General features: G+C 49.5%; 1 protein-coding gene across 2 annotated transcripts; it reads right to left on the reverse strand.

Moving 5' to 3' along the window:
- Positions 1-5,002: 5,002 nt before the first annotated feature.
- MRPS11 (mitochondrial ribosomal protein S11) lies at positions 5,003-15,957 on the reverse strand. 2 transcript variants are annotated; one of them, XM_006070049.3, is made up of 6 exons: positions 15,796-15,957; positions 15,529-15,654; positions 9,826-9,924; positions 7,604-7,733; positions 6,105-6,170; positions 5,003-5,399 (listed from the first exon to the last, which is right to left on the reverse strand). In XM_006070049.3, exons 1-6 carry the CDS (start codon positions 15,858-15,860, stop codon positions 5,292-5,294), a joined length of 594 nt encoding a protein of 197 aa, XP_006070111.1. In that variant the 5' UTR covers positions 15,861-15,957; the 3' UTR covers positions 5,003-5,291. The 2 variants fall into 2 exon arrangements, with proteins under 2 accessions (XP_006070111.1, XP_044788707.1); XM_044932772.1 differs by having other exon boundaries at positions 7,600-7,733.
- Between the last annotated feature and the right edge of the window lie 10 nt (positions 15,958-15,967).

Below are 15,967 nucleotides of genomic sequence, written 5' to 3' on the forward strand. Positions count from 1 at the left end.
GTGTGTCAAAATGTCTATTAAAAAATGTGATCTGCACACTTCAGGTAATTGACATAGTGCCTGACTCTGCAATTTCTACATGTTTCTTATAAATCAGTTATTTCTATTTTATTTTAATCAGTTCATTATTTAATCTGAATAAGCAAAAACAGGGACGGCTGACCCTTGAAGAACACAGGTTTGATCTTTGAGGGTTCACTTATACGTGGAGTTTTTTTGTTTTTCCACTAAATCTTTTCAGTACTACGATGCCCAAGGTTGAATCCGTGGATATGGAACAGTGGATCCAGAGGGTCATTGTGATGTTTTGTGTGTATCTGGGAGTGCGTGGAAAGTGGGTGCCCCTAGGCCTGGTGTTCAAGGTCAGCTGTACATGGCACCTTCTTCTGAAGGTGGAAAAGGTAAAAAGTCTTCTTGTTTCCCAGTCACATCATTTCTCTCCCTGGAGAGAATGTTACCATTTGTAGTATGTCTTTCCAGATAACTCAATGCATACGCATTTATGTATACAAATCCTGCCCTTTTCTACAACAATGCATGACTGTCCTCCACATACTCTTCTGCCCGTCCCGCCCACAACCTCTGCTTTTTCACTTAGCAGATACATCTTGGCTTGTTTCAGGGCTAACACGCTGTTATACAGATGGACTGTAATTTCTTTAGCCTCTGTTGATGGGTGTTTAGGTTCCAGTCTCCTTCCATTACTCAGTGCGTCAGTGAGCGTGCGTCTCTGCCTACGCGCACCCACGTGGAAGCCTGTCTCAGCCGCACTGTCCACTACGGTAGCCAACGGCCTCAAGTATTTATTGGGTTGGCCAAAAAGTGTGTTCTGCTCTTTCTATGGCATGTCACGGAAAAAACCCCAAACGAACTTTTTGGCCAACCCAATACATTCCAATTAATTTGAATGAAATAAAACTGAACTCTCAGCTCCTCGCACATGGTCATGCTGGCCACACTGAAAGTGATGGCGCATCCTGGAGGTGCTGGGGGTGCTGTGCTGGCCCTGTGGCCCCAGGGCACGTCCATGAGCCGGGACTATACTGCTCCACTGAGGGAAATACCTCAGTGGGAACTGTGAATTCCAGGCACAGAGGAGCACTGACATATGTACACTACCACGTGTAAAACATAGCTCGTGGGAAGCTGCTGTGGAACACAGTGGGCTAAGCTCCATGCTCTGTGATGACCTGGAAGGGCAGGATGGAGGTGGGGCTCGAGAAGGAGGGGATATATGTACACATGGGGCTGATTCATGATGTTGTACAGCAGAAATGAACACAACATTGTAAAGCAATTATATTAAAATACCAAAACCAGAAAAGCAATGGGTCTATCCAGAGTAGGAAAAGGAAAGAACAAAGGAGGCCGGGGAAGGCGTACACGCATTTTTTACAAATGGACACATCAGAGTCAGGTTGCAGGCACAGGCGATTGGAAAGTGGTTTCTTCTAAAGTGCCCGGTTATATTCTGCGAGCATCCAGGTACCTGAGTTTTGTTGTTATTCAGTCACTCAGTCATGTCTGACTCTCTGCGACCCCATGGACTGCAGCATGCCAGACTTCCCTGACCTTCATCATTTCCTGGAATTGGCTCAAACTCATGTCCACCCAGTCGGTAATGCCATCCAGCCATTTCATCCTCTGTTGCTCCCTTCTCCTCCTGCCCTCAATCTTTCCCAGCATCAGGGTCTTTTCTAATGAGCTGGCTCTTCCCATCAGGTGGCCAAAGTATTGGAGCTTCAGCTTCAGCAGCATCAGTCCTTCCAGTGAATATTCAGGACTGATTTCCTCTAGGATTGACTGGTTTGATCACTTGAGTGTTAAACAGGCTTATTTTGATGGTGACGGTACAGCTCAGTGTCAGTGACTGACCTTGACCGAAAGGAGGGAAAACATTGCATCTATGCTGAAAGAAACTACATTTGCCTTTTCGCCTGCAGAGGAGAGGAGAAGCAAGGGGAGAGGGGAGGAGAGGCTTTCTTCATGTAGCCAGTCCCAGGCCACCAGCTTTGAGCTGCAGACAAACTCATAGCAATAACCGGAGGCCCTGCTGCCAGGAAACAAGGAAGTGTGTCACACGTGCTAATGCCAACACTCTGCTTGTGCAAACCCTCAGGACCCAGGGCCGGGCTCTGTCTTCTTTGCCCAGGGGAAGTGCAAGCACATGGCCACCTGTGTCTCAGGCCTGGCAGGCTGGCTTCAGACAAGGGCTTGTGCCAGCGGGGACAAGGCAGCCTGGCATTTTGGGTGAACAATAAAGCCTTAAGTGGTCAGTGAAGATGCCTTAGTGCCCCCTGAGGAGGAGCCACTCTCTGAGGCCAAGACCCCATGATTAAGAGGTGATAGTTTAAGAGGGGCTTCCCAGGCGATGCTAGTGGTAAAGAACCCACTTACCAATGTAGGAGACGTAAGAGATGTGGGTTTGACCCCTGGGTCAGGAAGATCCCCTGGAGGAGGGCATGGGAACCCACTCCACTATTCTTGCCTGGAGAATCCCCATGGACAGAGGAGCCTGGCGGGCTACAGTCTACGGGGTCGCACAGAATCGCACATGACTGAACTCATGCGTAGTCTGCTGCTGCTGCTAAGTCGCTTCAGTCGTGTCCGACTCTGTGCGACCCCATAGACGGCAGCCCACCAGGCTCCCCCGTCCCTGGGATTCTCCAGGCAAGAACACTGGAGTGGGTTGCCATTTCCTTCTCCAATGCATGAAAGTGAAAAAGTGGAAGTGAAGTCACTCAGTCGTGTACGACTCTTAGCGACCCCATGGACTGCAGCCTACCAGGCTCTTCCATCCATGGGATTTTCCAGGCAAGAGTACTGGAGTGGGGTGCCATTGCCTTCTCTGATGCATAGTCTAAGAAAGCACACATTCACTGGCTTCTTAGAGCCTGGACCCAGCAGGGCCCTGGGGCTCCCAGCAGTAAAGCTGTGTCATCTTCCAGGGCACCCTGACAGCAGCCCCAGCCCAGCTGGCTCCTAGGTCTCCGCTGTTTCTGGTCTGAGATCAGTGATCCTTTAAGGTCTCCAGCGTGCTACTTGTAGGCACTCTTAGTATTGTCCTTTTCAAAGCCCTCTTGGGAATAACACTTCCTAAAACTACAGTGTTAAGGAGGATTTCACTTCTGGAATGATGGAGACCACCTGTGCTTCCTCTTCTCCACATGCCCCTCCTGAGCTGTTCCACACCCGCTCCCTCGGAGGCATGCCCTCCAAGGATGGACCAGAAGCTCCTGTGTGTTCTGGTTCTTGTTGGATTCAGCCCTTGGGGATGTTGGGTGGTCAGAGGCTGGAGCAGTCAGGGTGTTTCTTCACTCTGCCTCTGCGGGGCCGAAGTTTTGGCAGAGGCTGCGTTCCTGTGACTGGAGCTTTGGCCAGGCTCGGGGGACGGGTCCTTCTCCTGCCCCTGCTGGTCCTCAAGGGCTCCAACGTGCTTATCCCCCGACCCTGCCCGCACTTCTGTAAAGTGAAATTGTTAGTTGCTCAGTTGTGTCTGACTCTTCGCGAACCCGTAGACTGCAGCCCACCAGCTCCTCTGTTCATGGAATTCTCCAGGCAAGAATACTGCAGTGGATTGTCCTTTTCTTCTCCAGGATATCTTCCTGACCCAGGGGTTGAACCCAGGTCCATCTGAGCCACCAGTAACCCTCTTTTGAACCATCTGCCTCTTGCTCTGATTAACTGCTCCAGGCCCTCATGAACCCTGTGTTTTTTAAGCATCGTGTTTACATGCAGTTTTATGGTGAAAAGTGTTAACTCCCTCCGGCAGTGGCTTTAACACCAGAAACCTTCAGTTGGGTTCCTCAGTCATTGGTCACAAGTTATCCTTCATAGGTCCTTCTCAGGCTGGAGGAGGCAGCAGGGAGACACTTTCCTCCTAAATTCACATCTAGATCATGGTCTTTCTCCCTTCTCTAGCCAGTACAGCACAGCAGCTTTCCTATTTGAGAGGGCGTTTGTGGACTTACTACACGGAGCTCAGGCAAATCGCAGCGCTTGGCTGGCTGGGCCCACGTGAAACCTGTCAGAGGTCAGCAGGCCCTTCCTGTAGACTCTCCTCTGAGGGTCGTGCACCTTTTCATCTCCTGTGATGCTTTCATCCTTGGTCCTCTTTGTCCGAGGAAGGAGGGGTCTCTCCGGCTGGGCCCCTGGAGCCCCCACCTGTGGCTTCTGTGTGGCATCCAGCAACCCCAGAGCCCAGGCTGAGCAGGCAGTGCTATCTGGTGGGGCCGGCTGAGCTCACCTGGGTGGGGACTCCCTTTCCTGCACTTCTGTCTGGGCTCTGTGCTTGCCCATCCCACCATCCACACTAATTCCTGTTTTATACCACTCTCCCTTCCCTCCTTCAGGGCCACACAATCTTGGGTGTTCGGACTGCTGACGCCCATGGAATGCGGACAGATGCCTTGACTGTGGGGAATGTCTGATGGTTCATGCTGGTTTTTTTTTTTTCACACGTAAGGGTTGACATCTTTATTTTTAAAATTTGTATTGGAGTATAGTTGCTTTATAATACTGTGTTGGTTTCTGCTGTCCAGAAAAGTGAATTGGCTATATACATTCCCTCTTTTATTGGATCTCCTTCCCATTTAGGTAACCACAGACCATTTAGCAGAGGTGATGGTTCACACTTAAGAAAACCCGATCCCAGGGCAATTCTCCTGTATTGTTAGGGCTAACTTTAGACGTTTCCATTAACAGTGATACCTACTATCAGAATACTCCAGAGGTAGGGGGCAAAAACCTCTCAATTTGCGGTCATATTACAAGTTAATAAGCAAAGTTGCTAAAGAGCTCTGGAAACCTTGGTTTAGGGGCTAACAGAGGAAATACTTGAAGCCAAGGAGGAAGGTGTCTGGTGCTTAGTTGCCCATATTTACATCTGACTCCTTCCACTGAGGGTCTCACCTCAATTCACAGTCTTGTTTTCAGGAACTGTGGGGAGGTTTAGGTCTGCAATGCTGGAAGCAAAAAAATTAACCAAAAACTCACAAATTACTACAGATGGTGGAAATAATTTTATTTTTTCAGAAGAGAAACAGCATTTACTGTTGGGAGTCTGGGTCAAGCTGCCCTTTAACTCCCCTTGTGTCCAAGAGAGGCACGGCCTCACTTCTAGCCACGCCGCTCTCCAGTCAGAGGAACAAGCAAAGGCCGCCAAGTAAGGAGGTGAAGCTCTCCCTTACTGCCTCAGGGTCTCAACGAGCCCTGCCTGGAGAGGCTGGACAGTGCGTTTTCCACGAGGCCCAGCTGGAGGCAGATGGTGTCAGGTGCAGGCTTCCTGGCCCTCACAGCCTTCGCGCCTTCCTGGGGCGGCAGCCGTTGTGTGGGATGGGGGTGTTGTCTGTGATTGAGATCACTTCCAGGCCCCCCATGGTCAGGCCCTTGATGGCAGACTGGAAGGGGCAGGAGGAACAGGAGGATGGCACGGACCAGAGACGATGCCCCGGTGTCCAGACAGGGCTCGGACAGGGATGAGGGGTTGCGCCCGCAATCCAATCCCCTCCTCCCAACCCCTCCCCCAGGCCCTCAGCGCTGCCCACGTCCGGTCCCACCTGCCACGCCCCACCCTGCCCTTTACAACCTAAAGACAAAAACTACTGTAAACCTCAACACGTCTTAAGCATTACGCTTTTGTAGTTCTCTCTGCCTGGAATGAGCCCCTCACCCCCAAACTCATAAACACACCTGGCTAGTCCCTCGTCATTCTTGAGAAATCAGTAGAAATGTCACCTCTTTGGGGACACTTTGGTGATCACACCCAAGGGGCTCCCAGCACCTGGGGCACAAGCTTCCCCGCTGTACCCACGAGTCTGTCCCGAGGGACTCATTTGTGACAGGCCCCAGGGACCCCCTTCCCGTCCCCAGCAGGCACTCAGTAAGTGTCTGGGAAACTGAAACTATGTGATCAGGGCTGGCCTGGAGAGGTTCAGTGGATCAGAAGCAACGGAGACAAACTTCAAGCCATCAGGGAAATCCAGTCCCTCCTCTGCTCCCACCCCCACTTCTCTCACTAACTGAAGGACGAAGCGCACAGGCTGGACTGTGAAGAAGCGAAGTCACCAAAAAAAAAAAAAAAAAAAAGAAGCGAGGTCACTTACCAAGCGCCCGGGCCCCAGGCCTTTGACCACAACTCGGACGTGGGTCACGCCTTTCCCTGTAGCTTTCTGGAGAGAAGCAGCAAGTGGTTAGTGCTCCTGGGAAAGAACTGCAACAACCGCAGCCCTTGCTACCACCCCCTGGAGTGACAGGGTTATGAGCTCCAGGGGACAGGCACCCACACAGGCAAACAGGAGAGGACAGGGAAGGAAGCAGAGGGCTGACGGCTACGGTGCAGGACACACCAGCGCAGTCAGCTGGGGGCCCTTTCCGCCCGGGACGGCACTGCCACCTAGTGGATACTTCAAAATATTGCTCAGATTGTTCTCCGGATAAATGCAGAATTTCAGACCACAACAATCCCTGGATTCCTGGCTGAGCCTCAGTATCCTCTTACAGCGTATTTTTTAATCATTTTAAATCTTTCATTACAGTTGAAAGCTTTCTTTCTTGATTATAAAGGCTGTTTATTACAGAAAGTCTGGAAAGCTCACAGAAGTCACTCAACCCACCGTGCGGAAGCCACCGTGAACACGGACATTATTTCCTAAGCGTATATAACGTGCCCATTTAGTGGCCGTTGGTGGCCTCTTGATGGCCACTAATACAGTGCTGTCAGTATTGCGGGCGTGGCGCTTTGTTCGAGGGTCAGGTCTCCCGCAGGGGACACGCCGGGTTTGGCAGCGTGAACCTGTGGAGCCTGTCACAGCGGCCAGTGCACAGGCTCTGGGCCCAGACCTGGGCGGTCAGTTCAGGGAACCTGACTGGCTGTACGGCTCTGAGCAAGCGACACACTCTGAATTCCAACTGACTTAAAAACGTGGGTAATACTGAGGGTCTTCAAGGATTCAAGATAATGAACATAAAGTATCTGGTGTGTAGTAGATATGCTCTGCCCTGCTCAGTTGTGTCCGACTCTGTGTGACCCCACGGACTGTAGCCCACCAGGCTCCTCTGTCCATGGGATTTCCCAGGCAAGAATACTGGAGTGGGTAGCCATGCCCTTCTCCAGGGGATCTTCCCCACCGAGGGACTGAACTCGTATCTCCTGAGTCTCCTGCATTTGCAGGTGGATTCTTTACTGCTGAGCCGTAAGGGAAGCTTGTATAGTAGATGCTCCATAAACACACACTAACAGCAAGCACCCTGCCAACTTGCTTCTAGAAAGATCTGCAGCAGTTCATGCTCAGTCTAGTCCTGCAGAAGCATCCTCACCACACCACACCTTCTCCAGATGGACTCTCACCACAACCCCACCCCACCCAGCCCTCTGGTCTTTAAATCCAGGAGGCCTTGGGAGACTTCGGCACCTGGCCCCTGCTCCTTCTAGCTACCCTCACGTTAGGGGACCCGACACGAGTTGGCAAACTCGTGCTTCTCAAGGGCTAGTGCAAGGACAATCCTCCTCCCGGTGATCAGCCGTGCAGAAAGCGGAGCCCAGCACAGAGGGAGCCGGAAAGAACACGCATGCACGCGCACGCGCACACACACATACACCTACCGCCGCGGCAGCTATGCCTGCTGTCTGTGCTGCGATGCCCGTGCCTTTCTTGGCATTCCGAAACCCCTCTGTGCCACAGGAGGCGCGGGCAAGGGGCTGGTGAGCGGCCGAGACCACCTGGATCTGCGTGCTGGGGACGGAGGAGAGGTGTACAGAATATGATGTCTGTTCAGGGGAGTGAGAGAGCACCAACCTATGCCCAGACAAGCCCCAGTGAGCAAGGAAAACACCATTTAGCTGCTTCCACCCTGAGCTTATCAGATTTTGAACTCCAGTAGGAGGCGTCAGGAAAGGTCAGAATCAACCCTTAAACCTCTGAAAACTGACAAGTCGCAAACTCTACAAGAAGCTATTATGCATAGAAAGTCTGTGTTCCCCCACCTAGATTCATGCTGAAATTTGAACCCCTAATGTGATGGCTCTGGGAGGTGGGGCCTTTGGGAGGCAATGAGGTCATGAGGGTGGAGCCCTTTTGAGTATCAATGCCCTGTCAGAGGGACCCCAGAGGCCTCAGCAGTCTCTTCCACCATGTGAGGACATGAGGAGAAGCTGGCCACCTGCAGCCTGGAAGAGCTCTCGCTAGAACCTGACCCTGCTGTCACGCTGATATCTGACCTGCGGCCTCCAGACTGTGAGAAATAAACGTCTGCTGTTTCAGCCACTCAGTCTGGTAGTTTGTTGTAGCAGCCTGAGCTGACCAACACCAGGGCCATGATCTGAGGGCGCTGAGTGTCATCCACAGGAGGGGTGGCGTATTTTCCCCCTCACATCTTCCCTGCAGACAACGTTTAAAGTGGATTCAAAATCCTTTTTGGCGTTCTCCAGCCCCCCACCTCCCCAATAAATTGAATTTTCACATCGCGTAATTTTTAATGACTTTTCATCGTTAAAGTTTCAAATATACTCAAAAGCGGATACAATAAAGTCTGAACTCCCCTGGGCTCACCATTCAGCTTCAACAATTAGTAACTAACATCCAATCTGTTTTCATCTATAAACTTTGTTTCTTCTACTCCCCTCTACTCTCTACTAAGGGATTATTCTGAAGCAAATCTTAGACCCATCATTTCATCTGTATTTCAGTATATATCTCTAAAAGATAAGTAGTCTTCAACAAGTTAAATTAAAACTAAGAATAACTTCCATAAATCCCTAGACTTGCTTTCCACTCCCCCCTTAATCACCACCTGGTCTCATGGGATGAAAAGCCCTTGAGAACTCACAAGCAGGGGAAGTGGAAGGTGGTTATAAGGTGACCTGCTGGAACCAGCCCTGGGCTGGGGCCATCTGCTGTGGGCCTGGCTACGGCTGCCATTTCCCTCCCACGGCTTCTTGGGTCTTCTACACCAAACAGAAGCACAAGAGAATTGTTTGTTCCCAAGACAACCTCAACAGAGCTCTACAGAGTAGGCCTCTCTAAAAAAGCAAAGACACAAAGAGAGCTAGCCTATACCGTTATCAGCCTGAGAAGAGAGGGACACCCAGGGGCTCTGACTCTGGGCTTGTAAGATGACAGCTGAAACGCGTCCTACGGCACCTCACCTGGTGCCTCACCTCTAGCCCTGACCATCCACCGTCTTTTGTACTGTCCTCTAAGTTGCTTCGCAGGCCACTGCTGACCAAATACCAACCCCACCTCTAAGTGCGGGCTGGTCTGTGAGGATGTCACTGATGTCAGCAAGCTTTCCGCTGCCAACACACAGTTGGGAACTTCCCCGGCACCATCTGAAAGCCACACAGAATGCGAATCTTCCAACCTCGCTCAGCCCCACAAAGGCAGAGACCTGGTCCACAGTGGACCAAGGCCAAGTACTTTAAGTCGACCCTTATTTGGAGGTTTCCCTTTGCTTAGTTTGTTAGTAAATCCTATATTCTGAAATAATCTCCCTCATTTATTAATCATCCATCCCCAGTACCAACACTTAACAACTACACTTTCACAGGAAGACCTTCTGGCCCTAAAATATACTCTAGCTCTGTAGCAGAACCAGAAAATACAATTCCCAAGGATAGCAAAGGAATCTTTAACAATATGATACAGGCACCCAGTTCACATTTCCATTTATTCTGAATCAACTTTATAAAGAGAGAGGAGATTTCCCCAAACAAGAAGGAATACTGGGTGGGGTGCTGTGCACCAGGACCCATGTGACTTGCCTGCCCCCCTGCAGGGGAAAGAAGCCTCCCCTCAAGCCCTGCCCAGGAGTCCCTTCCCCACTTACTTGTTGTAGGATGCTTTAATATGTGCGATTGGGATCTCCTCGAATTTCTTTCCTGCCCACCTCAGAGAGCTTTCTTGTCCTGGAATTGGAGGGTAAATGCTGCAATTAGAAGAAAAATTTTAGGTGAAGTTGTTCTGATATTTTTCAATTAAAAAAAAAAAATCACATAGTTTAAAAAAAGCCAGCAGCACAGACAAACTGGTAACAAAAGACAGTAGCCCTCTGCCCCGACCTGCTGCTGAGGTTGCTGCCCCAGCCCTTCTGGTGCTGCCAGAACACGGTATCTGTGAACACAGTCCTTCAGTGAGTGTTTCCCCGAGTTGCTAACTCTGGACACAGCTAATGACTTTCTGCTGGAAAGAGAACTTAATCCATACTCCCCATCCTCCCTTATCTCTTCTAGCATAATCAGATCACTCTTTTCTGTCCTCTATAAACTATTCTTTCTGCAATTAAATAAAACATGGGCTTCCCTGATAACTCAGTGGTGAAGAATCTGCCTGCCAATGCAGGAGACACAGGTTTGATCTCTGATCTGGGAGGATCCCGCATGTCTTGGGCAACTAAATCCATGCGCCGCAACTATTGAGCCTGTGCTCTAGAGCCCAGGAGCCGCAACTACAGAAGCCTGAACACCCTAGAGCCTGTGCTCCACAACAAGAGAAACCACTGCAACAAGAAGCCTACACAGGACACCTAGAGAGTAGCTCCCACTGGCTGCAACAAGAGAAAGGACCATGTAGCAACAAAGACCCAGTATAGTCAAAAATAAATAATAAAATAAATAAGTAAAATTATTTTAAAAATTAAGTCAAACCTCTATTTCTTGCTGTATCAACCACAGATACCTCGACTATCTTTGTTAAAAACAAAGACAAAATAAACTTACAGTAATACTTATAAAGATCATTGTTGTTTGAAAAAAAAAAAAAAAATCCAGTATCCCCTAGAGTGGAGGCCTGCAAATTTTTCTGTAAAGGGCCAGAGAGTAAATATTTTAGGCTTTGCTGGCCATGATGCTTCTGTTGTAACTACACAACTTTGCCACTGAGGTGCAGAAACAGCCACAGACAACAGTGAGTTAATAGGTGTGACTATGTTCCAATAAAGTTCTATTTATAAAAATCACTCAACTGGCCACAGGTGGGTGGGTAGGGGCCAACTTGCCAGTCCCTACCAAGACCAGTGGATATCAGGCTGGCTGAATGGCAGGACCGTGTGACTCTGATGCTTCCACTCTGCCCTAGATTTCTGGATGGGACCTGAGAATCCATTTCTGAAGTAGCCCAGATGAGTCAGATGTGAACTCAGGGGTTCAGCATACTGGTCCAGACACTGCTGAGTTGAAGATCCCCCTGCTCCCCACCCGCCAGTCTGCTCTGTCCTCTGGCTATCTCTTGCTCAGGACTCTTCATTTTCAGGTCGAGAAACAGTACTGATAGGGGAACAGGGAAGCCAGGCCTTGGGCTGAGGGGCTTTACCTTGGTTCAGAGTTTTGCTCATCACCTGTGTTTTTAAATTCCAGACTCAGGCAAACCTGCTGCTGCAGCCTGCCCGCGTGCCCAGATCAGATCCGTGTTTGTACCTGCTCCGCCACCTGAACTACAGTGGGCTCTGATCCAGAGAATACTATTATCTGAGCACCATCCTGTCTACTGGCTTTCCTGGAGATATTTAACAAAACAAAACTGTAACACTGTTGGGTATTCAGGAATTACAAGTGTATTCCTTCCTGCTCTGCCTGATCTTAGAGATGATTTAGCATCTCGGCAGGTTGCCAGCTTATCGGCTACACGCTGAGACTAACTGTGGAGGAGGCTCTGTTGTTATTTAGTCAGTCGCTCAGTCAGTTGTGTCGGACTCTTTTCGACCCCATGGACTATAGCCTGCCAGGCTCCTCTGTCCTTGGGATTTCCTTGGACAGAGTATGAGGCTCTGAGATGACATTAATGTTTAAAACCTTAGAAGGTCCCCATTAATAATTTCTTCTATGGACTTGCAGGTCAAACACTTAAGCCTTCTGAAGTCTGAACACGCCAGCATTGTGCCTTTAATAGGGCAAGATTTTCCAACTAGAAAGGATCCAGAGCTTGAGCCATTTAACTTAGGGTGCAGACAAGATCAAGCTTTTAAGCTTTCCACGTCCAGTGAACAAGTGGTTCACCCCAAGGCAGCCCAGGAAAGGGAAAGACAAAGCTTTCTGGTGCTGCTCTGCTGGCTCTTCACACCCATCCTCAAAGCACATCTGCGCACACAGCATCTCTTTCAAACGGCTGACAGGGACTGAAAATAGGAGGCACAGGTGGCCAGAGGAAAATACACAGGAGTGCCGACCATCCTCTCGCCATGTCATGGTTTCTTGACCTCGGTGCCACTGACATTTTGGGTGGGGGATTCTCTGGCGGGGGGGCTGTCTGAGCACTGTGGGTGCTTAACAGCATCCCTGGCCTCTACCCAACTAGGTACTGACCCTTAAGCTGTGACAACCAAAAATGTCTTCAGATGTTGCTACAAGTCTCCTTGGAGACACAGTGGCCCCAGGCTGGGAACTGCTGGTTTACTTTAATGACTTCCAGCATCAAGTGGGCCCTCAGTACAGCTGGCAATCACACAGCGCATCCCCTGCTCAATTGCCCATTCACTGTCCTGGATGACTAGTTTGTACTTTCTTTTGTCCCCTCAGATCTTCAACTCCTTCCTGCTTCCTCGCTGCCAGCTGATGACCTTCACAAAGAAATAGAAGCAATCAGGCTTTCCTTCAGCTCCCACTGCTGAACAGCTGTGCCTCCAGTCTCTGCCTTGTCTCCCGTGATGACACTCCACCTGTGTGTCTGCCCCTCAAGGACAGCACTCCGGCAACGTTCCTGCTCCAGCATCTGCATTCTTCCCCCTCTCCACCGCATCATTCCCATCGGCAAAACATGCAGTCATTTCCCCAGTCTAAAACCAAACAGAAGCCTCTGGATGCCAAAGCCTCCTTGAGCTCCTGCCCGTTTCTCTATCCCCCCCTTAAAGGACTGACCATACCTGCTGCTTCTTCCTGTCTTCTATTCTCCCTGAACCCACACCATTCAAACCTTAGCCCCTCATACTCCACCAAAGGTGCCCTAGTCAAGGTCACCACAAATTCACAGTATTAAGCCCTACGAGCAGTTCTGTTATCAGTCTATGGACTAGTCAATCATATTAGTAGCATGTGATAAAGCTAATCTACTTTTGAATTACAGGAAAAAAAAAAAAGTCTCTCCAGGTTTTTTTTAGTCTCTCTCTGGAGGGTCCTTCTTTCTCTTCTGCTGATTCCCCAAATCTCTAAAAGCCAGAGGCTCCAGGGTTCAGTCCTTAGACCTCTCCTTCACTTTACCTTCCCTTTCTCTCTTGATGATCTTGTATCTTATGATTTTAGACATCATCTAGGGAATTCCTTGGTACTCTCATTGCCAGGGGCCCTGAGTTCAATCCCTAATTGGGGAACTAAAATCTCAAAAGCCGTGTGAGGGAAAAAGAAATCATCTATGGATTGTCTTCCAAATGTGTATGTCTACCTCAGATCTGTGCCCTGAATTCCATTTCTAATTGCTAATATTGTATCCCCACTTGGATGTTAATTAAACATCTCAAATCTACAATTCAAGCTCCTGCAGTCTTCCCCATCTTCACGACAACTCTATCTTTCTAGTTGTTTAGGCCAAAAATTTTAGAATGTCCCTTCAGTTCTCTCCTTTGCTCATACCTTACATTAACAAATTCTGTTGGTTCCACCTTCTAAGTGCATCTGTCTGACCATTTATACTATCTCTACAGCTGCCACTCTGGTCCCTGCCAGCATCGCTTCTCACTGAGATTATCTCAGTAGTCTTCTGATTGCTTAGGAGACTTCTCCCATCTTCCATCCTCGCTCTCCTACAGTTTAATATCAACGCAGTTGCCAAAGGAATCCTTTAAAATGTAAGCATGAGCATGTCAACCCTCCACTTAGAATTCTCCAGTGACTTCCCTTTTCTCTCAGAATAAGGTGAGGTTGTCTCCTCACAATGGCCCACAGGGGACAACAGGATGTAGCCCTGCATGCCTGACGCACCCCTCACCCTCTTCTTCTCACCACTCATTTTTACTTTTCACTCCACTGCGGCCTTCTTGCAGTGGAGTGAGACCTGCTCAGACACTAGACACACTCCTATAATCCGTCATACTTCTTTTTCTTATTTTCTATTTACTGCCCCCTATCCCCTCAAATTTAAGTTTCACCAGAGCGGGGAGTTTTGTGTGTTTGGTCATTAATGTGTCCCCAACATCCTGAACAGTGTCTGACATTGTTGAGTGACCACAACAGAATCTTCGCTTCAATTCCTTTGGCAGCTCCCCACTGCCCACAGTAGGGAGTGGGTAAAAGCCCACTGTATCTTGTAGTTTTAAACATCATCTATGTGATGAGTCTTCCAAATGTCTATGTCTGACTCACATCTGTCCCTTGAACTTCATCTCTAATAGCCAATATTGTATCTCCACTTGGATGTTAATCAAATATCTCAAACTTAAACATACAAATCCAAGCTCCTACAGATTAATGACAACTCTGTCTTTCCAGTTGTTTAAGTGAAGTCGCTCAGTCGTGTCTGACTCTTTGTGACCCCCATGGACAGTAGCCTACCAGGCTCCTCTGTCCATAGGATTTTCCAGGCAAGAGCACTGGAGTGGGTTGCCATTTCCTTCTCCAGGGGATATTCCTGACCCAGGGATCGAACCTGGGTCTTCCGCGTTGCAGGCAGACACTTAACCATTTGAGCTACCAGGGAATCCCTTCCAGTTGTTTAGGCCAGAGGTTTTAGACTGCTTGTTATCTACAGATAAGGCTCTTAGCATTCTGATTCCTTCTCACCCTGCTGGCCTCATCTACCATCACACACACACACACACACACACACCCACACCCACACCCACACCCACACAGACTTGACTACACAACATTCATACCGCGTGCCTTACACAGACTGTTAACTTTGCATAAAGTGACCTTTCATCTTTTCCAGCTGAGCTCCCATTCAATTCAGCTCTTAGCATCACATTATCTTCCTGGCACTCTTGTCTGATTTCCTCAGAAGTTAGACACTCATTCTTTCATACTTCAAAGCAACCAGCTCTTACCTCCAGTAAACTACTGATCAGATTACGGTAAAAAACGTGTGCATGTTTGTCTTTCCTGGTTGACTGTGAACTACTTGTGCGAAGGAATGATCGTCTGCATTTGTACCCTCAGAACCAAGCAGGTTCCTAGTAAATGTCTGCTAAATGCATGTGAAGTACAACTAGCACACAGAGGCAGCGTCCCTGGCAGGAAGCAAGATGCCAGTTGCTGGCGGAGGCTGAGTACAAAAACCATCCTGGACCTTAGACCAACTCTAAAAAGCGCATAACAACCTTTACCTTACTACCCCTTCCGCCCATTTTGTATCGGAGACCCTGATCCCATGAGGGAAACAAAAGTGGTGATATTTATTATACACCTTCGACATCCACTCATTCATCAAAAGTTCACTGATCCTTACAACCTTTTCCAGTATTCTTTCCACTTTAAAAGGAAAAAGCTGAGGCTCTAAAGTTAATCTGCATAAGGTTCCACAGTGACAAAGAGCTGGGAATTCACTGGGGTTCTGACCCTGGAAGGTGGTGCCAGTCGCCAGAGGGCTGGACCTAAGTGGCCCTTACCTGAAGCTGCTGCGGCTCGGAGCTGGAGCCGGAGTCTCCGCCTTCTCAACCTCCTCCTTGGCCGCTGCGTCTTGCATCTGTTGGGCGCTCATGTGGATGGTGGGGGCCGGCACTCCGGCCACGACCCTGCGGAGAAAGAAAGCTCAGGGAGGTCCAGACCTAAGCGAGTCCTAATTGGATTCTATTAGTCCAAGTGGCTCATGGGACACGGGCAGGACCGCATTCCCCGGTGACTGCAGGCTCGGAATGAATCGGAAGGAATCTTACCTGGTCGTCGGCGGCCAAGCCCATGGCCGCAAGAGCCAGGACCCAGCGTTTCTTACAACCTGCATGACTTAAAGTTGACCTCAGTCAGCTCCCGTCCGCGGCGACCGCGGGACTTGGCTCTTCCCGTCATGCCGCTCCCGCGCTGCCTTGTGGGAACATAGGATTGGCCCAA

Source organism: Bubalus bubalis, chromosome 20 (genome assembly GCF_019923935.1).
Source record: "Bubalus bubalis isolate 160015118507 breed Murrah chromosome 20, NDDB_SH_1, whole genome shotgun sequence".
Taxonomy (NCBI): Eukaryota; Metazoa; Chordata; class Mammalia; order Artiodactyla; family Bovidae; genus Bubalus; species Bubalus bubalis.